Source organism: Bos mutus, chromosome 22 (assembly GCF_027580195.1).
Source record: "Bos mutus isolate GX-2022 chromosome 22, NWIPB_WYAK_1.1, whole genome shotgun sequence".
NCBI classification, from domain to species: Eukaryota; Metazoa; Chordata; class Mammalia; order Artiodactyla; family Bovidae; genus Bos; species Bos mutus.
The window spans coordinates 68,508,950-68,536,251 of NC_091638.1; the positions used below are offsets into that span (position 1 = coordinate 68,508,950).

The 27,302-nt window shown below is 50.0% G+C and overlaps 2 protein-coding genes across 5 annotated transcripts; both read right to left on the reverse strand.

The window, feature by feature from the left end:
- Positions 1–203: 203 nt before the first annotated feature.
- SNX15 (sorting nexin 15) lies at positions 204–11,773 on the reverse strand. 2 transcript variants are annotated; one of them, XM_005894074.3, is made up of 8 exons: positions 11,572–11,768; positions 6,503–6,538; positions 6,170–6,290; positions 4,759–4,874; positions 4,491–4,659; positions 4,034–4,177; positions 1,049–1,306; positions 204–761 (listed from the first exon to the last, which is right to left on the reverse strand). In XM_005894074.3, the coding sequence occupies exons 1-8, from the start codon at positions 11,668–11,670 to the stop codon at positions 667–669; spliced, it is 1,038 nt and encodes a 345-aa protein (XP_005894136.1). In that variant the 5' UTR covers positions 11,671–11,768; the 3' UTR covers positions 204–666. The 2 variants fall into 2 exon arrangements, with proteins under 2 accessions (XP_005894136.1, XP_070215177.1); XM_070359076.1 differs by lacking the exon at positions 6,503–6,538 and having other exon boundaries at positions 11,572–11,773.
- Positions 11,774–19,241: 7,468 nt separating this feature from the next.
- ARL2 (ARF like GTPase 2) lies at positions 19,242–26,833 on the reverse strand. Of its 3 annotated transcripts, none has more exons than XM_070359427.1 (6): positions 26,643–26,800; positions 24,864–24,987; positions 22,443–22,553; positions 22,185–22,347; positions 20,566–20,646; positions 19,242–19,721 (listed from the first exon to the last, which is right to left on the reverse strand). In XM_070359427.1, the coding sequence occupies exons 2-6, from the start codon at positions 24,938–24,940 to the stop codon at positions 19,587–19,589; spliced, it is 567 nt and encodes a 188-aa protein (XP_070215528.1). In that variant the 5' UTR covers positions 24,941–24,987; positions 26,643–26,800; the 3' UTR covers positions 19,242–19,586. The 3 variants fall into 3 exon arrangements, with proteins under 3 accessions (XP_070215528.1, XP_070215529.1, XP_005894137.1); XM_070359428.1 differs by having other exon boundaries at positions 26,543–26,782; XM_005894075.3 differs by lacking the exon at positions 24,864–24,987 and having other exon boundaries at positions 26,678–26,833.
- Between the last annotated feature and the right edge of the window lie 469 nt (positions 26,834–27,302).

Genomic DNA, 27,302 nt, shown 5'->3' on the forward strand with positions numbered 1-27,302 from the left:
TTCTTTTCTGTTCCCTTGAGGACTCTTCTCCCTGTCTTCTAGATCAGGGGTCAGCAAACTTTTTCTACAAAGACAGTAGATACTACAAAGACAGTATCTACAAAACAGTAGATACTCTTGGATTTACAGGTCACAACCAATCACTCAGCCTTGCCGGTGTAGTGAGAAAGCAACGGTCGACAACACTAAATGAAAAAGCCTGGTTGAGTTCCAATAAACTTTTATTTTTTAGATACTTAAATTTCATTATAATTTTCACCTGTCACAGAATATTATTATTTTGGATTTTTTCAACTATTAAAAAAAAGTAAAAACTCTTCTAGTTCATGGGCCTTACAAAAAAAGGCAGTGGGGCATCTCCGGCTGTGGGCGGTAGTTTGCAGACCCCTGTTCTAGATGGATAAACAGATGGCTTACGGACCAGAGCTGCAGCCTCCCATATCAAGATAGAGACAGGCAGGATCAGACATGTGAGTCCCTGATTCCAAGGTGGCAGGTGTTGTCAGGGAGCTGAGAACTCATTATTTTTCTCATTCTTGGTCCAGTTACATACAGAAACAGCCAGTTACAGGACCAGGAGATCAGGCACCAGGGAGAGAAGAGGGTGGCTGGCAGTGCTGGAGCCAGAGTCCTGGGAATAGGTCCACTCCCATCTCGGGGTGGGAGTTAGGACAGATGCAGGTGCAGGATTTCCTCTGCCCGCTTCAGGTACTCGGCCGCCTTCTTCTTCACACCCTCTCGGCGGGCAGGTGATGGATCACCTGGGAAGACAGAATGGCTCAGTGGGTACCTGGATTCAGAACCCTTGGTCTAGCTCCTTACTGTCCACAGAGCATCACCAAGTGTCTTTCCCTGTTCCTTGGGAGTCAGATATATGCTCCCCATTTTACAAATAAGAAAACTGAGGCCACAAGAGATAAAGCAGCAGCCCAAGGTTACACAATTGGTCAGTGAGGAGCAATTGTGATCCTTGTTTTTCACTTTCCTTTCCCTTCACTGTACCATCCAGGATCCCAGGCCTGACCCTCCAGCCTCCAGTCTTGCTCACCAGGAACTCCCTGGAGCAGGATGTGCACGCCGTCCCGGTAGCCCTGCAAAGCGGCAGGGTAGGCGCCTGCCTTCTCGTCCCGTAGGGCCTGGGTGATGAGTTCTGTGGCTTGGCTCAGATAGGCAGGGGCGGGCTCTCCTTCCTCGTCGTCCTCCTCTGCTTGTCCACCTGGCTCCCAGGGTTCCTGGTCCGGCCTTCCAGATCCTGCCTCCAACGCTGCCAGCTCCCCTATGTGGGTAGGACTGGGTCCTGCACCTTCTGTCATCAAATGTGGAGGACTCAGGTCAGACGGGCCCTCTTTTGCCCTGGGCTTGCTGCCCAACCCCAGACCTCTCTGGCCCACCAACCCGTCCTGGGTTTCTCAGTGCCTGAGCAATCCAAAAGCCACTTGTGCAGAGCACACCAGCCACGATCTATTTGGTTGGTGGAGTTTGTGTGCTTTTGTAAAAACAGTCTTACTTCCCTAATTCTTTGTTTATAATGAGATATAGTTGATTTACGATATTATATAAGTTTCAGGTGTACAACGTAGCCTAACTCTTTGAGCGTGCATGCTCAGTTGTGTCTGACTCTTTCGAGACCCCATGGACTGTAGCCCGCCAGGCTCCTGTCCATGGGATTTTCCAAGCAAGAATACTGAAGTGGGTTGCCATTTCCTACTCCAGGGGATCTTCCCAACCCAGGGATCGAATCCAGGGGTCCTGTGTCTCCTGCATTGCAGGTGAGTCATTATTAACATTTTACCACTGAGTCGTCATTAACATTAATTTGCAAGCTCCGAGTCACTGGTTCTACTCCCCTCCCGACTACAACAAATCCAAGAATTTCCTTCACAAAGTTTAATTGAAGGATTCTAGGCCAAGCATGCCAGGTCAAGGGTAGAAATGCTCCAAGCTTTGGAATCTTAGAATAATGGATCCAGTGAACCTCCAGGCTTTTTAAAGTCTTTCAATTTCAGCTGAGGCCCCAAATGGGAAGAAATGGGTGGCATACATTCACACATTCCAGAGAGAAGGGCTCATATATCCTCTAGGACTGGCAAGGAGATGGTCAAAGATTCCCTCTGTAGATTCCACAAAAGAAGGCTAGCGATCTGGTGAACCTTGGATGAAAAGGCCTTTAAAGGGAAGGTGCAGGACTAGGAACCACCACTGCACACCACTGGCCTGGAGAGGGAAGGGTGGGCCTCTCTAGAGCCCCACCAGAGGAACCCCATGTGGAGACCAGGGGCCTTACAGGAAGGTAAGGTGACATTTCACTTTCCAGTTGGACTACAGCCCTTCCTGTGTTGCTCATGAAGCAGAAGACAGAAGAGATCTTGGAACACCCTAGTACTTGAGTTCAAGAGGCTGGTATATTTGATGAAGAGAGAGAGAGATGAGTGCCAGCCCCTCACCTGGAGAATTCTGATGGTAAAAGTTTGGCTGGACGAACCCACAAAGTGGGGCAAGGACAGAAGGCAGCATCTGAGCAAAGTACCCCTCCAGCTTGGTTGGGGCGAGAATTTAGGAGTTTTTTCATGGGCCGAAGGAACATCTTATGGGAGCTGCCTTTGAAGAGTCTTTCCAGGCTCCTGCCCAAGTACCTGGGCACTGGGCATCCCAGGAGGCTTGGCTGGGGCCAGGCAGAGTGCCTGGATCCTGCCTCTCTGTAGCCGGGTTCATCAGCCATGGCGACATCACCCCTGCCTTTCTCCTCCAAAGGACATTCCTCACACCCTGGTTACCATGGCCGGGGGCCCAGCCACCAATCAGGCCCGAGTTGTGGGGTCAGGGGGTGCAGGGTAAGGCTGAAAACTGGATGCAAGACTGAGGTCCTGATTTGGATCGGACCTCAGAGTGAGAGAACTCAAGTGCCAGAGACAATCAGAAAGCTAAGGGCCTGCCCAAGAGGTCACCAAAGGGTAGAGAAGGGAAGCCAACAAAACAGGCTGAAAGAGACAGCTACGGAAGCCAAAATGAAACTGTGTCATGACGACCCGAAGTGCCGTCAACCACTTCAACACCCTAGCTGCAGTAGCAGCATAAACTCAGAATTTTAAAATGAAAAGATTCTGAGTCTCAGAGCCAGGGATTGTCAAGCTCGTGATCTGACAAGGAGCTCAGGACCAGGGCCTCCATGTGGGGCCCTTCCACGTCTGGTGCCCTCACATGCCAGAGGCTGCCCCAGGGGCTTCCTCTGCTGTCCTTGGAGCCCAGACCTCACTGCCCTTCACTGACAGGATCTATAGCCTTCAGGATCTACAGCCAGACCCTGAGCCAGCTAGGAAACCTTCACCTTGAGCTTCGAGCGAAAGAAGTCAGACCCTCCCAGGGCAGTGTGACACCCTGCTGGTTCCAAAGCGTTCTCAGGGAGACGATCCATGGTGGGAAGCGGCTCACTTCCACTACAGTTGCTCACTGTGCTGGAGTACCCAGCTGGCCAGGGCAGCAACAGCACCTGGGAAGGGTGCAGTTCAGTTCAGCTGCTCAGTCATGTCTGACTCTTTGCGACCCCATGGACTGCACCACACCAGGCTTCCCTGTCTATCACCAACTCCCAGAGCCTACTCAAACTCATGTCCATCGCGTCAGTGATGCCATCCAACCATCTTATCCTCTGTGGTCCCCTTCTCCTCCTGCCTTCAATCTTTCCCAGCATCAGGGTCTTTTCAAATGAGTCAGTTCTTCGCATCAGGTGGCCAAAGTTTTGGAGTTTCAGCTTCAGCATCAGTCCTTCCAATGAATATTCAGGACTGATTTCCTTGAGGACTGACTGGTTTGATCTCCTTGCTGTCCAAGGCACTCTCAAGAGTCTTCTCCAACACCTTCCTTGGGAAGGGGCACTGCTTCTAATTATCAAAGCCACCTTTCGCCCACAGGGGGCGCCTTTCTCAGATTTACACAGGCAGGGTGCAGCTGGTGGCTATGCCTCCCTATGGTAGGGACCTCCTGCCCAGCTCCACCCCCTCACCCTACCCTGACCCCACTCATCCCAACTTGTTACCTTCCTTGGAGAAGGGGTCAAACAAGGCAAGCTCAGCCTCGGTGAGGGGGCCTCGGGCAGGGGAACTGGATGCCTCCTCGGTGCTCCCACAGTTAAAGAGGAGATCCAAGGCCTCCTGAGCAGGGCTGGATGGTGGCGGGTCCGCTGAGGAATAGATCATTGGTGACATTCATGCCTGCTTTTATTGTTATCTCCCAGCTTTCAAAATATCGTTACCCACTCACTGAAGCCTTGCAGCAACCACGGGCATAGACAATTCCATTCTTAAAGTTTGTGCCCATTTTACAGATTAACAAACTATAGCCCTGAGAAGGAAAATGACCTGGGCAGAGTTCCTCAGCAGGATAGTGGTAGAGGAGGCGGGAAAGGCTTTTCATTGAGGAAGGAGTGGTTCCCACTCCCCATACAGACAGGCTCTGGACCCTCCAGCCCTGGCTCGCTCTCCTGCTCCACGTACCTGGCACCTCCAACTCCTCAAGGCCCCTTCTCTCTGCAGGAAGCGGCTGGGGCAACCAAGTCTCATGAGGCTGGACCCGGGGCTCGTCGGGCGGTGGTGTGGGAATCAGAGGCGGGGGCAGGATGTGCAGGTCTCCGGACACCTCGGAGGGCCGTGTCACCTCCCCACCCTGCACGAGAGAAAGACCAGCCGGGGGAGTCACAGGGACAGCCTGTGGGCAGGCAGGCTTCCCAGGTGCTGAGGACCAGGGAAGAGCAGGCGCACATACCCGGAAGAATTCCTTGAGCTGGGGGCTGTTGTTGAGCGCGGGGATGTGCACAGTGAAGCGAAGCAAGTCCTCGGCCCCCTTTCGCCGCTCCTCAATCACCGAGGCTTCAAACCGGCCTGCACCCGCCAGGACAAGGGACAAGGAGACAACAGTGACCCACTGGCCACTTTTCCTGGTCCTGCCTGAGAGGATCTGAGCAGCCCCCTGGCCCCCACCCCATTCTCCCAGAAATCCACCTTGGCTCTGCCTGGGGCAAGGGTCTCGCAAGGAGGGACCTATCTCCCTATTCATCCATTTACCGGATGAGTATTGAGCGAAGCGAGGTCTCTGCCCTCATGGTTATTACATCCCAGACAGGGGGAAGCAGGCAACCAACAAGAAACAAATAATTTCAGATGGTTTCGATGTATTAGGGAGGAAAGTAAGACTCAGAGCGGGGAAGTGACTTGCCCAAGGTCACACAGAAAGTAGCCCCGTGTTTACAGCTTCTCTGCTCGGTTCCAGGCATCATGCAGAGTTATTTAACTCTGGGCTAGTTATCGTGCTGCCAGGGGGAGTTATCCCACTGCCTGGCATAATTTGCTAGCGAGGACCTTTCACCTTGCTATACAAGAACATCTCCTGTGAGTCCAGAGACACAAGTAACAGACCAGCCCCGTCTGGGAGAATATAATATAAGCCTCATATGTAATTTACAATTTTCTAGGAGCTGCATTTAAAAAAAAAAAAAGAGACAGATTAAATTTTAATTACATATTCTGTTTAACCCAGTATATCCAAAATAGTCTCATTTGAATATATAATCAATATTCAACTATTGAGATAGTTTACATTGTTTTTTCAGTGTATTTGACCCATAAACACATCTCAGTCCAGACTAGCCACATTTCTGGTGCTCCTCAGCCATAGGTGGTTCATGGCTGCTCTTTCTAGACAAGTGCAGATCTAGAAGAAACACCAGGTTGTGGCTTGGAGTTCTGGCTCAAGCCCCTTCATCCTGAGCCTCAGTTTCCTCATCTTGAAAATGGGGCTAATGAGGACAGGAATTAATATTAAAGGGCTCAACACACAAAAAGGGCAGAACCATTTCCCCATGTGTAAAATGAGACCGTCTCTAATGATCCCTGGGTCAGGAAGGTCCCCTGGAGGAGGGCATGGCAACCCACTCCAGTATTCTTGTCTGGAGAATCCCATGGACAGAGGAGCCTGGCGGGCTGCAGTCTATGAGGTCACAAAGAGTCGGATACAACTGAAGTGACTTAGCACACACACACACAAGGGCCCTTCCAGTGGTCTGAAACACATCTTTGCCAGGAGTTTCAGACCCCTTCCATCCAGCCCTTAGCAGCAAGTGTCCCCTTTGCCCAATGCTCTCTCCATCTTTGGCCTGAATGCCTGAATCAAGACTCACCAAACACCTGGCCGCGGGGGAAGGCTGGGAACTCCTCGAGGCGGCGGAAGAGGTTGCGGTGGGTGTAGGCCAGGTCTCCGTGCAGCTTTCGAAAGTCACTGTACCGCTTCCAGACCACCACCTAAGAGGGACACGTGACTTGACTGGGCTGAGCAGTGGTGGGATTCGGCCTTCGCCAGCCCCAGCCCGGCTCCAGGCTGTGTGCGCGTTAGGGCACAGCAGCCCCTCCTTCCAGGGAGAGAGGGGGGCTGGTCTCCTGTGCAGTTACCAGTGTCCCTGCACTGGTTTTGGATCTGGAATCAGGAGATGGTCCCTTCCTCCTATGAGGCTCACCTCTTTGACATCCTCCGGGTCCCTCTTTGAGATGAACTGAGGAAGAAAGGCAAAAACCAGTGAGACCGACATCCATCCCCTGTAAAAGATGGCCCAGCTAGCTCCCAGCCCCCTTCAGAAGAGCAGAGCCCTTCAGCCAGTGGTATCAAGGGGTCCTGGTTTAAGGCCCTGAGTATAACTTTAAGCAGTTTTTGTACCATGTACCTTAGTTTCTTCATCTGTCAAACTGTTACCGACCTGGGTCCTTGGACTCTTTAATCAACAGAAACTGATGAGGCTGGCCGAGAAAATCGGGCAAGGCGTTAATGGGACCCAGATGCAGCACAAGGGATGGGAAACAAGCGACAGGGACCCTTAAGCACTCCCTCCGAGGAGGGCTAGCTGGTTCCTTAAATGGTTAGGGCCCGAGGGGTGGCTTGAGTGATCAGCTCATCCCCTTGGTGGTGCGGTGTGCAGGCACCATGCACAGCACCCTGCTTTTGCGCCAGGCACCTCTGAAGTGGCAGTAGGTTTACGGCCTTATTGTATCTCATGGTTCACAATTGCTTAGACTTAGCATGCAGGCAGTTATTTTGAGTCCCTTATAGCTTCTTTTTCTTTTTAAAAAATATCTATCTAACTATTTGGGCTTCCCTGGTGGCACAGATAAGAAAGAATCTGCCTGCAATGCAGGAGACCCGGGTTTGGTCCCTGGCTCGGGAGGATCCCCTGGAGAAGGGAATGGCTATCCACTCCAGTATTCTTGCCTGGAGAATCCCATGGACAGAGGAGCCTGGCGGGCCACAGTCCATGAGGACGCAGAGTTGGACATGACGGAGCGGCTGATGCACACTTTCTATTTACGTGAGTATTTACTTGGCTGCTCCAGGCCTTAGCTGCAGAACACGGAATCCTTTAGTTGTGGCGTGCGGATTCTTAGTTGCTGCACGTGGGACCCAAATCCCTGATCAGGGATCGAACCTGGCCCCCTGCACTGGGAGTGTGGAGTCTTAGCAGCTGGACCACCAGGGAAGTCCTAATAGTTTCTTTGTGTTCTGTTTGTCTAGGGGCAAGTGTAAGTACGCCAGTACAGGGTCCCAGGTCCCAGCCAGTCTCAAAATGGGGGGAGCCCTAAAGGCCCATCTAGAGGGCTCCATCCTCAACCCGGCTTTTATCTCACTTCCTTCAGAAGGTAAGCCCCTGCATCTCTTTCTGAAACCAAAGACCTCCAAGTTCTCTAAAGAATGAGGTTCTGTCTCAGGAGCCACCCCTCCGTTCAAGGAGGAAGCTGCTGTGGGTGAACACTCCTGGACACGGAAGTGAACACTCCTGGACACGGACATGAACACTCTTGGACACGGAAGAAACCTCACTGGGGTTGTGAAGAGCAGACTGGTGTCTGAGATGGAAAAAAGACTCCATTTTCATTAGGGCATGCTCATAAGAATTAAAAAATAACACCCTACAGCTTGAAGTAGCTCTGACAGTTTCCAAACATCTCCAATTCATTATTCTACATCCCAGGGAGACACCTATGATTCACATGCCCATTTAGGAGATGAGGAAATGGAGGCTTAGAGAGGGCTCCTGACCTGTGGGAGGACTGCTAGCATTGAAATCCTGGCCTTTGCTTTTCACTACAGGCTTGCCTAAAATATTTTGGGTAAAATAAACTATATTGAAAAACCATTGAGGAATATATACCTGACAAAGGACTCCTTTCCACAATATATATATAACTCCCATGTGCGTGCTTAGTCACTCAGTCGTGTCTGACTTTTAGCAACCCCATGGACTGTAACCCACAGGCTTCTCTGCCCATGGGATTTCCCAGACAAGAATACTGTAGTGGGTTGCTATTTCCTTCCCCAAGGGATGTTCCCAACCCAGCGATTGAACCCATATCTCCTGCATTGGCAGGATTCCTTACTACTAAGCCACCAGGGAAGCCAAAAGTACCCCTATAGGTACATATATATACACAGAATATTACTCAGCTATAAAAAAGAATGCAATAATGCCATTTGCAGTCACATGGGTGAACCTAGAGATTATCATACCAAGTGAAGTAAGTCAGAGACAGACAAATATTATATGACATCACTCATATGTGGAATCTAATTTTTTTTTAAAGTTGCAAATGAACTTATTTACAAAACAGAAATAGACTTACAGATATGGAAAACAAACTTATGGTTACCCAAGGGGAAATGGGGGAATAAATCAGGAGCTTAGGATGAACACACACGCACTGCTACATATAAGACAGATAACCAACAAGGACATACTGTATAGCACAGAGAATTCTACTCAATATTCTGTGATAAACTATAAGAGAAAAGAACCTAAAAAAGAATATATGTATCTGTGTAGCTGAATCACTTTGCTGTACACCTGAACCTAACACAACATTGTAAATCAACTATACTTCAATAAAATTAATATAAAAACAAACAAGAAGGGGAAATCTTGTAGTTCATGTAAGGATTATTGGAAACAAAGTATAGAAAATAGTAAGTAAAAAAAAAGAACATTCTATAAATTAATATCAAAAAGACAAACAACCCAACTTTACAAAATGGACAAAATACTTGAACAGGCAACTCCCACTAAAGAAGATGTTTGAACGGCCAGAAAGATAATGAAAATATGCTCTTTAGTCCTAAGAGAAATGCAAATTTTAATATCCCAGTGAAATACTACACACCCACCAAGAATGGCTAAAATTAAAGATGCTGATGATGTCAAGTGTTGGTGAGAATGAGAGTATACAATGGTACAACTACTTTGGAAAACTGGCGATTGCTAGGAAAAGTTACACATATGCCCAGCAAATGACCCAGCAATGCCCAGGTACTCTCTTCTTTTCAACTCTTACTTTGATTTTGAACTTATTTTTGAACTGTGGTATTGGAGAAGATTCTTGAGAGTCCCTTGGACTGCAAGGAGATTCAACCAGTCAATCCTAAAGGAAATCAGTCCTGAATATTCATTGGAAGGACTCATGCTGAAGCTGAAACTCTAATACTTTGGCCGCCTGATGTGAAGAACTGATTCATTGGAAAAGACCCGGATGCTGGGAAAGACTGAAGGTGGGAGAAGGTGACAACAGAGGATAAGATGGTTGGATGGCATCACCGACTTGATGGACATGAGTTTGAGTAGGTTCCAGGAGCTGGTAATGGACAGGGAAGCCTGGCATGCTGCAGTCCATGGGGTCGCGAAGAGTTTAACTGAACTGAGATAGCTGATTTACAATATTCAGGTGTATACACATACATAATCTTTTTCAGATTCTTTTCCATTATAGTTTTTTTTTTTTCCATTATAGTTTATTAGTTTATTACAAGATGGGATCCTGCTGGCTCAGACAGTAAAGAATCTGCCTGCAATGCAGGAGACCTAGGCTTGATCCCTGGCTGGGGAAGATCCCTGGAGAATGAAATGGCAGCCCATTTCAGTATTCTTGCCTGAAGAATTCCACGGACAGGGGAGCTTGGCAGACTATAGTCCATGAAGTAACAATGGGTCGGACACTACTGAGTGACTAATACTTCTTCTTATTACAAGATATCAACTATAGGGACTTTCCTGGCAGTCCAGTGGTTAAGATGCCAGGCTTCTATTGCAAAGGGCATGGGTTTGATCCCTGATCAGGGATCTAAGACCCCATATGCCTGGGGGTGAGGCAAAAAAAGAAAGAAAGATATAGTTCCCTGTGCTATACAGTAGGGCCTTGTTGCTCATCCTTTTTTTTTTTTTTAAGATTTATTTATTTATTGTTGGTTGCGCTGGGTCTTCATTGCTGGGTGCAGATTTTCTAGTTTTGGGGAGTGGGGGTTACTCTCTAGTTGCAGTGCACAGGCTTCTTCTTGTGGTGGCTTCTTTCATTGCAGAGCATGGTCTCTAGGGCACACAGGCTCAGTAGTTGTGGAGCACTAGCAGCTGCTTTGCGACATGTGGCATGTTCCCAGACCAGGGATCGAACTCGTCCTCTGCTTTGGCAGGCAGATTCTTAACCACTAGACCACCAGGGAAGCCCTAATCTATTTTATATACAGTAGTTTGTATCTGCTAATTCCAAACTCCTAATTTATTCCCCACCTCCCTTTCCCTTATGGTAACCATAAGTTTATTGTCTGTGAGTCTGTTCATTTTAAAATAAGTTGACTTGTATAATTGTTTTAGATTCCAGATATAAGTGATATACCATATGACATTTGTCTTGGGATTATCTTTTTATTTTCATTTTGTAAATTTTTTTTAATATTTGCATTTTTTGGATACAGGAATGACACAAAAGATTTGAGGAAAGACCATTTTAAACATCTAGGATTCTGCGTTTAAATCATTTTGGAAGCCTTTACATTTCTGCTTTAACAGTTATTAATGCACCTGTTTAATAGTTGCCTACTTCAAAATTGTAAAAATACAAAAAAATTTACAGTGAAAAATCTTCCCCAATTAGTTCTTGTATGTCATTCTACAGATAATATTATACTGTTTCTATTTTTAATTCCTTTCATGATATCCTGTCTCTATACACTTATAACGTTATTACTTCATATACCAACTTTCGTCTTTATCTACTGACTTCCTGCTGTGACTGTGAAGAGACTTATTCCTTTATAGCTTTACAAGTGTATGAATTTTTAGTCACAGGCATAATTTTTTGAAAAAATTTATAAAGTAATTCAATTACTTAAAGAGTTTTCATATAAATATCAAACAAACCAACAGACAAAACTTACTCCAAGAGACTGGAGACCTAATCAATATTTGGGGTGAGCCAGTTTTCAAGTTAATTTAAAGAAATTCACAGCCTGACGCCAAGCTGCCACGCGTTGGGCGTGGACACACCTCGCAGTCTGGGAACTGCCGGCACGCCCTTTTAAAAGAGCAGAGCCCTCCTGTGGCCCCGCCCCTTGATGGCTAAAGAAGTAAACTAAGGCCGGTTAACCGCCCCCCCCCTTAAAGGGGAAATCCATTCTGTCGTCTAAAATGGGAGCCTCCAGCAGCGTCTTGCCTTAAAGTAAAACACGGCACCGCTCTTGTTAAAAGGGTAAAGTTCCTGCTGGGCCCCACCTCACCTGCGCCGTCACTTTGTATTCAGTGTAGCCCTTGGGGTGGGTCCGGGGGTCGGAGACTGTGTAGTGTCGCAGAAAGTCGTCTTTCGCCTGCCGGGACATGGCAAACAAATTGGAGCGGAGCTGACCGCCGGCCTCCGCCTCCTCCACGCCTCCCCCGCCCCCGCCCCCTCCAGTTCAGTCTTCCCGAGTCGCCGCTTCGCCCGGGCCTGCGCCCTTCGTCCTACGGCCCAGGGAGCTGGTCGCAAGTGACAGCGCAATTCTCAGCCAGGCGCTTGGCCAAGGGAGTGTCTAAAAAGTTCTCGATGGTTGGTAAAGCCGGAACCAAGTGATTTGGGAAGGGATTGGGGAAGAGTAAGGAAGGCAATGGCAACCCACTCCAGTACTCTTGCCTGGAAAATGCCATGGGCGGAGGAGCCTGGTAGGCTGCAGTCCATGGGGTTGCGAAGAGTCGGACACGACTAAGCGACTTCACTTTCACTTTTCACTTTCATGCATTGGAGAAGGAAATGGCAACCCACTCCAGTGTTCTTGGCTGGAAAATCCCAGTGACGGGGGAGCCTGGTGGGCTGCCGTCTATGGGGTCGCACAGAGTCGGACAAGACTGAAGCGACTTAGCAGCAGCAGCAGCAAGGATTGGGGAAGCTGGATCACTCAGGTCTGCTTTGAGATAAACCCACCCCATGCGATGGTAAACCCTCATCACATATCAATGACTTCTTTGCTTCCCAATTCCCTTCTTTCATCCATTCCCCCAAATTTTATTGTGTTCAGTATGTGCCAGACATTGGCAAATCATTTCCCTTTCTCCTTCCCTGCTGCTGCTGCTAAGTCACTTCAGTCATGTCTGACTCTGTGTGACCCCACAGACGGCAGCCCACCAGGCTCCCCTGTCCCTGGGATTCTCCAGGCAAGAACACTGGAGTGGGTTTCCATTTCCTTCTCCAATGTATGAAAGTGAAAAGTAAAAGTGAAGTCGCTCAGTCGTGTCCGACTCTTTGCAACCCCATGGACTGCAACCTACCAGGCTCCTCCGTCCATGGGATTTTCCAGGCAAGAGTACTGGAGTGCAGTGCCATTGCCTTCTCCTTCCCTAGGATTCGCTAAATTCACATTTTCTGTAAGGATTCAGTTCAGTTCAGTTCAGTCTCTCAGTCATGTCCGACTCTTTGCGACCCCATGAATCGCAGCACGCCAGGCCTCCCTGTCCATCACCAACTCCCGGAGTTCACTCAGACTCACGTCCATTGAGTCAGTGATGCCATCCAGCCATCTCATCCTGTTGACCCCTTCTCCTCTTGCCCCCAATCCCTCTCAGCATCAGAGTCTTTTCCAATGAGTCGACTCTTCACATGAGGTGACCAAAGTACTGGAGTTTCAGCTTCAGCATCATCCCTTCCAAAGAAATCCCAGAGCTGATCTCCTTCAGAATGGACTGGTTGGATCTCCTTGCAATCCAAGGGACTCTCAAGAGTCTTCTCCAACACCACAGTTCAAAAGCATCAATTCTTCGGTGCTCAGCCTTCTTCACAGTCCAACTCTCACATCCATACATGACCACAGGAAAAACCATAGCCTTGACTAGACGGACCTTTGTTGGCAAAGTAATGTCTCTGCTTTTGAATATGCTATCTAGGTTGGTCATAACTTTCCTTGCAAGAAGTAAGCGTCTTTAATTTCATGGCTGCAGTCACCATCTGCAGTGGTTTTGGAGCCCAAAAAAATTAAGTCTGACACTGTTTCCACTGTTTCCCCATCTATTTCCCATGAAGTGATGGGACCGGATGCCATGATCTTTGTTTTCTGAATGTTGAGCTTTAAGCCAACTTTTTCACTCTCCACTTTTACTTTCATCAAGAGGCTTTTGAGTTCCTCTTCACTTTCTGCCATAAGGGTGGTGTCATCTGCATATCTGAGGTTATTGATATTTCTCCTGGCAATCTTGATTCCAGCTTGTGTTTCCTCCAGTCCAGCGTTTCTCATGATGTACTCTGCATAGAAGTTAAATAAGCAGGGTGACAATATACAGCCTTGACGTACTCCTTTTCCTATTTGGAACCAGTCTGTTGTTCCTTGTCCAGTTCTAACTGTTGCTTCCTGACCTGCATACAGATTTCTCAAGAGGCAGGTCAGGTAGTCTGGTATTCCCATCTCTTTCAGAATTTTCCACAGTTTATTGTGATCCACACAGTCAAAGGCTTTGGCATAGTCAATAAAGCAGAAATAGATGCTTTTCTGGAACTCTCTTGCTTTTTCCATGATCCAGCGGATGTTGGCAATTTGATCTCTGGTTCTTCTGCCTTTTCTAAAACCAGCTTGAACATCTGGAAGTTCACGGTTCACGTACTGCTGAGGCCTGGCTTGGAGAATTTTGAGCATTACTTTACTAGCATGTGAGATGAGTGCAATTGTGCGGTAGTTTGAGCATTCTTTGGCATTGCCTTTCTTTTGGAATCAAATGAAAACTGACCTTTTCCAGTCCTGTGGCCACTGCTGAGTTTTCCAAATTTGCTGGCATATAGAGTGCAGCACTTTCACAGCATCATCTTTCAGGATTTGAAATAGCTCAACTGGAATTCCATCACCTCCACTAGCTTTGTTCGTAGTGATACTTTCTAAGGCCCACTTGACTTCACATTCCAGGATGTCTGGCTCTAGGTCAGTGATCACACCATCATGATTATCTGGGTTGTGAAGATCTTTTTTGTACAGTTCTTCTGTGTATTCTTGCCATCTCTTCTTAATATGTTCTGCTTCTGTTAGGTCCATACCATTTCTGTCCTTTATCGAGCCCATCTTTGCATGAAATGTTCCCTTGGTATCTCTAATTTTCTTGAAGAGATCTCTAGTCTTTCCCATTCTGTTGTTTTCCTCTATTTCTTTGCATTGATCGCTGAAGAAGGCTTTCTTATCTCTTCTTGCTATTCTTTGGAACTCTGCATTCAGATGCTTATATCTTTCCTTTTCTCCTTTGCTTTTCACTTCTCTTCTTTTCACAGCTATTTGTAAGGCCTCCCCAGACAGCCATTTTGCTTTTTCGCATTTCTTTTCCATGGGGATGGTCTTGATCCCTGTCTCCTGTACAATGTCACGAACCTCATTCCATAGTTCATCAGGCACTCTATCAGATCTAGGCCCTTAAATCTATTTCTCACTTCCACTGAATAATCATAAGGGATTTGATTTAGGTCATACTTGAATGGTCTAGTGGTTTTCCCTACTTTCTTCAATTTAAGTCTGAATTTGGCAATAAGGAGTTCATGATCTGAGCCACAGTCAGCTCCCGGTCTTGTTTTTGTTGACTGTATAGAGCTTCTCCATCTGTGGCTGCAAAGAATATAATCAATCTGATTTCAGTGTTGACCATCTGGTGATGTCCATGTGTAGAGTCTTCTCTTGTGTTGTTGGAAGAGGGTGTTTGCTATGACCAGTGCATTTTCTTGGCCAAACTCTATTAGTCTTTGCCCTGCTTCATTCCGTATTCCAAGGCCAAATTTGCCTGTTACTCCAGGTGTTTCTTGACTTCCTACTTTTGCATTCCAGTCCCCTATAATGAAAAGGACATCTTTTTTGGGTGTTAGTTCTAGAAGGTCTTGTAGGTCTTCATAGCACCGTTCAACTTCAGCTTCTTCAGCGTTACTGGTTGGGGCATAGACTTGGATTACTGTGATATTGAATGGTTTGCCTTGGAAACTAACAGAAATCATTCTGTCGTTTTTGAGATTGCATCCAAGTACTGCATTTCGGACTCTTTTGTTGACCATGATGGCTACTCCATTTCTTCTGAGGGATTCCTGCCTGCAGTAGTAGATATAATGGTCATCTGAGTTAAATTCACCCATTCCAGTCCATTTCAGTTCACTGATTCCTAGAATGTCGACATTCACTCTTGCCATCTCTTGTTTGACCACTTCCAATTTGCCTTGATTCATGGACCTGACATTCCAGGTTCCTATGCAATATTGCTCTTTACAGCATCAGACCTTGCTTCTATCACCAGTCACATCCACAGCTGGGTATTGTTTTTGCTTTGCCTCCATCCCTTCATTTTTTCTGGAGTTATTTCTCCACTGATCTCCAGTAGCATATTGGGCACCTACTGACCCGGGGAGTTCTTCTTTCAGTATCCTATCATTTTGACTTTTCATACTGTTCATGGGGTTCTCAAGGCAAGAATACTGAAGTGGTTTGCCATTCCCTTCTCCAGTGGACCACAGTCTGTCAGATCTCTCCACCATGACCCGCCCGTCTTGGGTTGCCCCACGGGCATGGCTTAGTTTCATTGAGTTAGACAAGGCTGTGGTCCTAGTGTGATTAGATTGACTAGTTTTCTGTGAGTATGGTTTCAGTGTGTCTGCCCTCTGATGCCCTCTTGCAACACCTACCGTCTTACTTGGGTTTCTCTTCCCTTGGGCGTGGGGCATCTCTTCACGGCAGGGGAACATAAAGAACTCCAGAGAAGTACAGTGGTGACATGGGTTCTGAAGTCACACGTCTTACTAACTCCAAGAGTTCCCCTTAACTACTTGAGCGACAGTTTCTCATCTCTAGAATGGGGATGTTGACATAGAATCTACCGCAGTGGCTTTCTCTTTTTCCTTTGTGGGTCCGTCTAGCATTCGCCCCTGCCTCTTTCTGTTAGCACCATAGCACCAGATCTTTCGAGGTAGTTCACTAGGATGTGCAGCCCTCCAGCCTCTTAGCTCAGAATCCAAAGGTGCCAGCTCCTTTCCCTGCCCCAGGTCCCAAGTAGGGGTCGGGGACTCCCCCCTGAAAGACTTGACTCTTGAGTGAGGGACAGGCACAGTGCCTGGTGAGGGGACAACGTTCCTCGAGTACAGTGTCGGCTGTGGGTTTGGCTGCCCAGCCTTTGGAGCTGTCCAATCTCCACCGACGTGCCCTGAGTTCCCAGTATCTGCCCAAGAAACGTCTTTCTGCCAAAGGCAGTGATCTGTGTCTGGACAGCGTACCCAGGACCCTGACTGATCCCACCACCACCACGCTGGAAGCCTAAATGGAGTAGCAGGGGAGGCCACTCTTCTTACTGGAACTCAGATGAGTGGGTGCTGTAACTTCAGAAACACAAAGCAAACTCCCAAACCAGACTCTTGGGAGCGGTGGAAACAGGGTAGTTCATCCAGAGGTGTTCGTGAGGAGGCTGGGATGGGGTGTGTCCCCTCTTACAGCATACACAGGGCTCCTCTGAAGACCCCTTTCTTGGTTGGGAAGACCCCTGGAGAAGGGAATGGCTCCCCACTCCAGTATTCTTGCCTCAAGAATCCCATGGACAGAAGAGCCTGGTGGGCTACAGTCCATAGGGTCGCAGAGTCAAGACAGGACTGAGCAATTAACAGACATGCACACCTGGTTTTCAGAGTTCTCTTGGCAGGGCCCTGGCTTCAAGTCCCCTTCTCTCCCATCATTCCCTCCTCTCCCTTGCCCAGTGGCTCCGCATTCTCCCATTTCTGCCTTCTTTATCTAAGACCTTTCCCACCTAGGTCAGCTTAGCCTCTGGCCTTTCTCCTTCCATTAGGAGTTCCGTCACTGGTAGAAGTGAACAGAAGAGCCTTTTCAGAAGGCAGAGGAGAAGGAAAAGCTGCAAATGCACAGGGGCAGGGCAGGGGGTCTGCTCCCCACATTCCCACTCGGTCGGCTTGACCACGTGATGCAGACTTTCTGCTGCAGCTCATCCTTCACATTCAGAGGACTTGTGATGACTATAACCTTGTTATTTTTCTTATTTGTCTCTGGACTTCCCTGATGGCTCAGATGGTAAAGAATCTACCCGAAATGTGGGAGACCAGGTTCGATCCCTGGTCAGGAAGATCCTCTGGAGAAAGGCATGGCAACCCACCCCAGTATCCTTGCCTGGGAAATATTTGTCATTAACCATGTATAATTCACCTTTGAATGAAAGCATGCTGCTTACTAAGGGCCCCTAGGAGGGCTTGAACACTGGGTTGACTCACCCAGATCAGTGGATGTCTGAATTCACATTGGATCTGCTTGAACTCCTACTGGTTCAAATAAAAATAATTATAGCTGACCTATAGTGCATACGATGCGCAAGGCAACCCACCCATCTGATTCTCCTCCCAACCCTAGGAAGTAGGTGACACTGTTTTCAACCCAGGTGGGGACCCCAAGGCAGAGACAGGTTAAGCAACTAGCTCTTCATCAATCAGTGAGTGGCAGAGCCAGGGTTCGGCTCTGGAGACTGGATATGTCTGCTCCCCATAGGGATGAGAGCCTGGGACATGGTGTCTATATTGCACAGAAGACACGGCAGGTGGTTCTCAATTTCTATGGTGATGGACAGTTTATACTCTTAAAAAAAATACTGATTTTCTTATTTTATTTGGCAGCGTCAGGTCTTTATTTGCCACACGGAGTCGTCATCGAGGTGCGAGGGCTCAGTAGTTATAGCACCCGGGCTTAGTTGCCTCACAGCATATTCCCCAAACAGGGATCGAACCCGCGTCCTCTGCACTGGAAGGCAGATTCTTAACCACTGGACCACCAGGAGTGTCCCGACAAGTTTATATTTTAAGGTTGTCCACCCAAAACCCATTTCTCTTCTTCCATCCTAACAGAGTGCAGATTTGCGGAGGTCTCCACCCTCCAGGGAGGGCTCCTGGAGCAGTGAATCTGTGTCTTTTGCTCACCTGTCCCTTAGGAAAACTCACCTTCCCTCATAAACATGTTATGCCCAATTCCATCTGGCACTGGAATTCTGAGCACAGAAACAAAAGCAAAATGGTGAGCAGGGTGTGGCGGCTCAGTGTGCTGGGTTCCAACCCCAGCCCCACTACTTCCTAGCTGGGGGCGGTTTAAGTCAGTCACATGACCTCCTGGAGGCTTTGTTCCTACATAAATGGGGACATATATGGTTGGGCTTATAATTCAATGTGATGGTAAGTGAGAAGTGCTTCAAACAGAGCCCTGCAGAGGAAGCCCCTACTGGAAGGACTACAAGCAGGGCACCCTGTCCAAATATCCATTTATCCTGCCACCTGGATGGGGGCTCTGGGTCTCCCTGGTTCCCATCCTTTCCCACCCTGGCCCTTGCCTCAAAGAGTGCCCGTTAGCCTTCAGGGAAGGTCCCTTCCCAGCCCTGTTCTCAGTTAGCTAACTGGCCTGATGTCCACACCCTCCTACACCGGAGTCATCACCCCCCGTTTCCCAAGAGCCCTTGCTCTTCAGGCCTCTGTCCTGTGAGTCCCTCTGCTTGAACCAGCGCTGCCTCACACAGCCGTGTAGGCTGCCCACTGCGCACAGATTCCTGGCTGCCAGTGGGAAGCTGGGAGCTGAGATTCAGCCCCTGTTCCGTTTGACAAGCTGAGAGCCCTGATGTTGGGGTGCCTTCCTTTTTCTCATTCATACCTCTGAGGGTAGCAGTTGCTCCAGTAAACTGTCCTTCCCCTCCTCTGGCCGGAAAACTTCTACTCATCCTTTACTCCCAGCTTTCACGTCACCTCCTCTGGGAAGCCCACCTGAACTCTTCCAAATGGAATTCCAATGCCCTGTCCCGTGCTTCTGTAATTCTCTGCCACTCTCTTGACACAGTGACAGTTGATCCTCTGACTGAAATGTTGTCTTTTTCGTCTCCCACTGGGCTGTGGGCTCTAGGCACCCTGCAGGGCTGTAGAATCAACAAATGACTCAGCCAGGAATGGGAGCGGGGAACAATTTATTCTCACAGCTGAGCAAATGGTGAGGCCCACAGCCTCGATAGCAGCAGAGGCAGCCCCCTCCCAGCCACAGCCCTCTCTTCCTGGTCCCGCAGCTGCAGGCGGGCCGGGTCAGGAGCCAGGGGGACAGCCAGGGTGACAGGCCTCCCGCCTCGGGAGCCGGCTGGCCACAGAGCAGCAGTGGGCAGCAGTAGCAGCAGCAGGGTATGGAGGGGGGCGGGGGCTGTTAGTTGGGCTGGCGGACTCCCACCCTTCCAGGGATGGTGCTTGGTGGCGGGGTGGGGGGTGCCTAGACTGTGAGCTGAGTAGGGGGGCATCAGAAGCGGCTCAGTCGGCCATGAAGATGCGGCTGGAGATGTCATCCAGGAGCCAGTCGATGCCAGGCAGCAGGTTCTCCCCGGTGACGGCGCTGCAGCCCTGGATGCACCAGTGGTGGCTACGGATGGAGTCCAGCTCCAGGGCCTGGGAGGGCGGGAGGTGATGGTGGGCCCTGGGGACCACAGGCCCTGCCCACCCTCAGCCCCTTCCCTCCCCTGGCCCAGGGGAAATCCAAGCCCCCATCAAGGGCCTGCTTTGGGAAGCCTCCCCTGGCCCCTGGTGAAGATCTGCTGGCCTCCCAGGGCACCCGGGCTCTCTGTCACCACCATGCCAGCACTACCCCTTATAATAAGATTGCAACAAGGGCCCCTGACATTGTGCTATGGGCCCTACAAATGTCCTCTTATCCATTCGCCCCATGGTCCCCTAAGCCAGGGATTGTGTTTGCTATTTTACTGAGGAGAAAACCTCAGAGAGGTTAAGCAGCCTGCCTAAAGTCACACAGCTAATCAGTGGCAGAACCTAGATTCTAACCCCACTCTTTCTCATTCTGGTATTCAAGCTTCAGAGTCAGATGAAGATGTAACCTGCGGTCACATAGGCCTGTGTTTAAATCCTGGCTTGTCTGCTTCCTGGCTGTGTGACCCTGGGGGACTTACCTAACCTCTCTAAGCCTCCTTCACTATCTGTAGAATGATGATAATGGTTCCTACCTCAGGAGGTTGCTGTGAGAACTGAGTAAGTTAATCCATGCAAAAAGCCTAGCACAGAAAAAGCGCCCACTGCCTGTTGGTTACTGTTATCCCCGGGATAATCTACTTGCAGATCTGCTGTCCCCCAGGCTGTGGAGCACAACTCCGTCTTCTATCACTGAATCTCCAGTACCCTGAATACACACAGCAGGGGCTAATAAATGCTTTCTAAATAAATGAACAAAGAATCACATGCCCCTTTTCCTCTGTGAGCTTGTGCCAAGGCCTGGACTCACCTCGCGGATGGCGTTAGAGGACAGTGCTCCGGGCAGGTCTTGCTTGTTGGCAAAGATGAGGAGGGTCGCTCCGGCCAGGCGCTAGAGAAGAGAAACAGAGAGTAAGGGGAGGCGGGGTGGAGGCTCAGAGGGCAGCCCAGCCCCTGCGCTAATCACCCAGAGCAGCTGGGGTCAGAGAGCAGTCTGGAAGATTAGAGCAAGGTCCCATGGTGGTTGCAAAGACACCATTAGTGTGGGCAGTGTGAACACAGCCTTCCTGTCCAGCCATTATGGGCTGGAGGGAGCTGTGGGCTGGCCTGAGACCCTGCTTCCAGCACAGTCACACCCAGGGGGCACCTCTCTCCTCTGTGCATCAGATTCCTCTTCTATAAATGGGAGGGGATGATGGACAAGGGGAGGGGGTGATGGACAAAGGGGAGGGGTTATGGACAAGGGGAGGGGGTGATGGACAAGGGGAGGGGGTGATGGACAAGATGATCCTCAAGCCTCTGCTTCTAGATTGCTGTGACCTGATGACCTGACATCAAAAAGAACGCGACTATCCCAGGGGCTGTGGGGGCTGAGGGCAATGAGCTTCCCCTCCTCCAAGTTCACACAGTCCCCTAACTGTCCCATTACCCTGACAGACCTTCCTCTCTGCCTGTGATTCCAGTTACTTCCCTCTGTGTGTTTGTGACCGGGAGTCCCTCCATGTGGATGGCGGCTCTACCCCTTAACAAGGGCCTTGAGGTGCCAGGCCAGGGCTGAACATTCAACAGCCAGGATCTCACTGGACCTGCTTGACTGCTGTTTAGGCCTATTGTCCCTAAATAATTATTAACAACTCCCTCTTTAACTCTCAAAAGTGTCCTGAATTTCAGCTAAATGCAGTGGAGTAACCTGGATTAAACCCTGGAACAGAGAAAGGACATTAATGGAAAAACTGGTGCAATCCAAACAAAACCTGTAGTTCGGTTAACAGTAACTTGTTAATTTCTTATTAAATAGTTTTAACAAGTGTTTGGCAGTTCTGTAAGATGTTCATATTAAGGGAAACCAGGTGAAAGATACATGGGTAACTTTTCACTATCTTTGCAACTTTTCTATAAATCTAAAATTTTATTTAAAGAAGAGCATTTTGGCTCAGACAGTACATTTTAAGATCACCGTAATTATTAATATAATGCCCATCTGAGAGATGCAGTGGCGATTCAGAGAAACTAAGTGCCTTGCCTAAGGTCACAAAGCAAACAGTCCAACTCCTGAACCAGGCTCCACTGCCTGCCAAAGCTTCACACACCAGCCTCAAGTCATCCTCCCCAAAGCCTGACTCAAGGTGCAGAAACTGAAGCTCAGGGTGGTGAAGCAGTGGCACTGCAGGGATGTGGACCCACATCAGACCACATGGATCCGTGTTCTGCTCATGGCACTGTCAGCCTCCCTGGGGCGGGTGTACTGGTTGTCTCTGCCTCCCCAAGGGTGCTGGACACGTGGTGAGGGCTGGGTGAGGGAACAGACCCCAACTGAGTGTCCCCCTGGGATCATGGACCCCACAGGGAATCGGCTGAGGATAGTGTTCACACACCCACACAGGTGCATGAAACACCAGGACCAAGGCACTGGGGGAGCCCCCTGCCTACCTCCTCCACCAGCAGGTTTTGGAGCTCCCGCTGGCAGTCCTGCATGCGCTGGCGGTCGGCGCTGTCCACCACCCAGATGAGGCCATCGGTGCTCTCAAAGTAGTTCCGCCAGTAGGACCGCAGGGACTTCTGGCCGCCCACATCCCAAATGTTCAGCTTGAATCTGGACAGGGCAGTGGGGGCTGCAGGGTCAGTCCGGCCCTCGCCCACCCTCCCTGCCCTGTGCTGGGCAGGCCCGCCCTCGGGGACCCCGCTCACCCTCGGTGCTCCAAGGTCTTGATGTTGAAGCCCAGTGTGGGGGAGATGGTGTCAATGTCTTCGCCGTTGAACTTCTTGAGGATGGTCGTCTTGCCGGCATTGTCCAGGCCCCTGGGGGTGCGCCAGGTTAAGGAGAAGTCCCCAGGCTCTGCGGGCTGGTGACACCATCCCAGGGCCCCTCTCTGACCACATATCAAAGTATGTTGAGTACCTGCCTGACCTACACGATAAATGTGAAAATGTATCATCTTCTGACCAGATGCTCATAATTCATCCCACAACATATACTGTTGGCCAGGCTACCCTGGTTGCTCAGTGGTAAAGATTCCACCTGCCAATGCCGGAAACTCGAGTTCGATCCCGGGTCTGGGAAGATTCCACATGCCAAGAAGCAACTAAGCCCGTGCACGACCACTGAGCCTGTGCTCTAGACCAGGAGCCGCAACTCCTAAAACTCGTAGAAGCAGGCCCTAGAGCCCCTGCTTCACAAGAGAAGCCGCCACCAGGAGAAGCCTGCACACCACAGCTAGAGAGTAGCCCCCCACTCACCACAACTAGAGAAAAGCCTGTGCGGCAACGAAGACCCAGCACAGCCAAATACAAAAAATAAAAATGTACTGTTGGCCAAAAAGTCCCTTCGGTTTCGCCACAGATGTTACAGAAAAACCTGATGAACTTATTGGCCAACCCCATGCTTAAGGCCTACACTGCTCCAGAATACCTCTGGCACTGGGGGTGCCCTGGAATCACGGTCCCTGCCCTGTGCGGCTTCCACTCCAGTGTGAGACGGCTGGACTGAGGCCCAGACTGCAAGGAGCCGGCTTTTTGAAGGACTAGGGAAAGAAGAGCATTCCACGGAGCAAGTATTTGGAGGCAGCCACCCTTGCCCTTTTGTTTCTGGAATATTCCAAACCCTTTGCTGCTGAGTGTGCAAACAAATGGGTTAAGTTCACCAGCTGGAGAAAACCACCCTCCTTTTTCCTTCTAACACCCAAGGGGGCTTACAGCTGGGACTGGGGGGATGGGGGTGAGAGGATCTCTCCCGAGACCCGGCTTTAGTCCCTGATCACTGGTGGCTGATTGCTCTCCTCATCGCCCCCCACCCCAGCTCCATCGTCCTGCTTCCTTCTCCACTGGATCATTTTCATCAGCTGATGAGTGGATGTCTCTCCCACCAAGAAGAAGCGAACAACACCCTCTCTTGACCCCTCTCCCCCTGACGTTTTCCTTTATTTCGTTCCCTTTATAGCAAATCTCAGAACTGTTGTCCATACTCACCCTTTCCAGTTTCTGTCTTCCTGCTCCTCTGTGAACCCATAAGACCTCTGCTCCCACTGCTTCCCCGAGACTGCTCTGGCCAAGGTCAGTCCTTAGAGACGCCTTGCTCTCCACTGACTGGGTAGTCCTCAGCCCTCTTCCTCCTGCTCCTGGCCAGCCCCCTCCTCCACTCCAGGACACGGGCTTGCCTGGCTCTCCTGACTTCCCTGGTCACCCTTCCTCATCGCCCTGACCTTTTGATCTGAGCTCGGCCCTAGGTTCTCTTCCCTGTCCACACATACTCTCTCAGTGGTCTCATCCAGAATTATGGCTTCAAATACCATCTTTATGCTGATGACTCCGAAATTCGTACGTCCCACCCGGCTGCTCCCCTGGACATTGGTCTCTATATCCAGCTGCCGGGGTGACATTTCTAGGATGTCTCAGCAGCATCCTACAGGACCAGTCTGAGCTCTCATCTTCCCCCTGAACGTGTTCCCCACCCGCTTCTATAATACCTGTCAGCAAGTGGCTCCTCACTCATCCTATCGCTAGGACCCACGCTTGACACCATTCTTCTCCTAACGCTCACGGCCAATCCAGCAGCAACTGCTGCTGGTCTTACTATCAAGATTTAAATCAACGTCTGTCACTGCTTCCACCCTGATCCAAGCTACCATCCTACCTTACCTGTGTTACTGCAGTGGCCTAACTAGTCTCAGCTCTCACTTCCTGTCTGCACTTCTCATTAAAGCAAACATCCCCTACTGTATAGTACGGGGAACTACTCAGTATTCTGTAATAACCTACACGGGAAAAGAACCTCAAAAACAATCAGTTCAGTCGCTCAGTTGTGTCTGACTCTTTGTGACCTCATGGACTGCAGCACACCAAGCTTCCCTGTCCATCACCAACTCCTGGAGCTTACTCAAACTCATGTCCATCCAGTCAGTGATGCCATCCAACCATCTCAAAAAACGGATGGAAAAAGAATGTGTGTAAATATATACATAACCAAAACACTCTGCTATACACCTGAAACTAACACAATATTGTAAATTAACAATGTGCATGTGTGTGCTTAGTCACGTCTGACTCTTTGCAACTCTATGAACTGTAGCCCGCCAGGTTTCTCTGTCCGTAGGATTTCCCAGGCAAGGATACTGGGAGGGGTTGCCATTTCCTGTCCAGGGGATCTTCCCACGTAGGGACTGAACACCCGTCCATTTCGTCTCCTGCATTAGCAGATTCTTTACCACTTGCACTACCTGGGAAGCCCGAAAATCAACTGCAAAATAAAAATAAAAATAAAAATTAAAATATTTAAATTTAATGCAAAATAAAATTAAATTAAAATGCAAAAAATTTTTAATTGAAAAATAATAACAAAAATATGGGACTTCCCTGGTGGTCTAGCGGTTAAGACTTCACCTTCCAATTCAGGGGCTGTGGGTTCAATCCCTGGTCAGGGAGCTATGATCCCACAGGACTCAGAGCCAAAAAACAAACAATATAAAACAGAAGAAATACTGTAACACATTCAATAAAGACTTTAAAAATGGTCCTCATTAAAAAAAAAATCCACAAAAATAAACAAACAGAGGAAAAGTTCAGAACTAAAGGTCCCACCTGAAATACCTCTTCCATCTGACCTAGCCTTCCACTGTTCTCACTCCCTCAGCTCACACTTCCCTCCCTGACAGTCCTTTGAACACACCAGTCGGCTTCCTCCTCGGAGACCTTTACACTTGCTGTTCCCTTTGCTTAAACATTTTCCCCCCAGATCTCTACATAATTCATCCCTCACCTGTCTAGATTCAACTGTCACTTTCTCAGTATGGTCTTCTTTGACCACCGTATTTGTGCAGGATTAACTTTGTTAACATTTTCTTCCCTCAGTATCACACAAAATGTCCGAAGGTAGGATTTTTGTTTTGTTTTGCTGTTTTCCCTAGCCGCCCAGGACAGAACTTAGCACGTAACAGTGAAGTGAAGTCGCTCAGTCGTGTCCGACTCTTTGCGACCCCATGGACTGTAGCCTATCAGGCTCCTCCGTCCATGGGATTTTCCAGGCAAGAGTGCTGGAGTGGATTGCCATTTCCTTCGCCAGGGGATCTTCCCAACCCAGGAATCGAACCCAGGTCTCCCGCATTGCAGGCAGACGCTTAGCTCAATAAATGTTTATTGGATGAATGAATTCTCTGTGCCTGTCTCACAGTTCTTAAAAACAGACATGATGTAAATATTACTAAGTTATTTGTGCACATAAATGTCTCCTCTCTGCTGGGGGTGAGGCCGGCCCAGCTCTTGGATCTCAGCTTGCCCCCCACCCCGCCCCAGCCTGGCACGGAGCGGGAGAACGGATGTGCACGCCTGCGAGCGAGACTCAGAAAGTCGGCAAGGCCCTCGGGTCTACAAGCCGTCAACCGCGGGGACCCCGACTGGCCGTGAGACAGCAAAGAGATGGACAGTCGGACCCACGCGAACCTAGCGACCGCAGACGGCGCCCCTGCTCCTCCGCCCTCTACCGGGAGAGTAGGGCGGGGCCCGCACGCCCCCGAGAGGCCGACCCTGAGGGCGGGGCCGAGGCCTGGCACCCTCCAACTAGGGGAGGAGGCGCCCAGGTCGGGGGAGGACGGCGGCCCCACGCTCGGGCCGACGGGTGGTAGCGTTCGAGTCACCAGCCCCGCCTTCCCTTATATCGGGACACCTGGTCCGGCCGCCGCGCCGTAACGCCCACACCTTGGAAACGAGGCCCCCCCGACCGCGTCGAGCCGGTGGTACGGCCTCTTCCCGGCTCCCCCCCGCCAAAAGCGATGGTAGGGCCCACGAGCGTGACGCACAATGGGCAGTTGGTACAGGCCGGCCGGCCGTACAGGCAGCGCCCGGTAGGGGGCGCCTGACACTGCCCGGTGGGCGGGCTCCCCACCGCACCCCCGCTACCCTCGCGGCTCCGGCTCCGGCGTCAGGAAGGATACAGCATGAGCAGTCGCAGCTCCCGCTCTTTCTGCTTCATCTTCTTCAGTATGGTCAGAAGCCCCATGTCCCGGTAGCCCCCTCCCGGCCGCCGTTTCTTCGTATCCCGGGACCCCTTTCCCTGCTCCTATTGGCTGTCACGCCCACGGACAGCACAGCCTATTGGCTGGCTCCTCTATTGGTCCCGCCCTCGCTCCCACGTGACCGCGAAGGCGCCGGGAGGTGCTGGGATGCACAATCCTTCTAGCCTGCCGGGGGCGGGGAGGTGTGGGGGGGTGGGCGCTTCTGGGTGGCCGTTCGCGTTAACTCTTCGCATCCCCAGTTCCTGGGTGACCAGAGCACCGCCCTTCTGGGACCCCCAAGCCCGACTGGAACGGAAACCTGAAGTTCCGGTGCTGTGTCTTAGCTGAAGAGGGAGTCGGAGTTCTGGAGTCAGAACCGAGAGCCCCAAGGCCGTTGACGTCACCCTGGGGCTACCGTAGGGCTTTGTTCCGCGGAAACAGGATCCAGATCCTGCTGTCTTGGGCCTTGAAAGGCGTCATCCTAAATCTGCCCGTGTTAGGGCTTCCCCTCATTCCCTGGCTTCCGAAATCAATCGTAGAGGGTAGGCTGGGGATTCTTCATCCA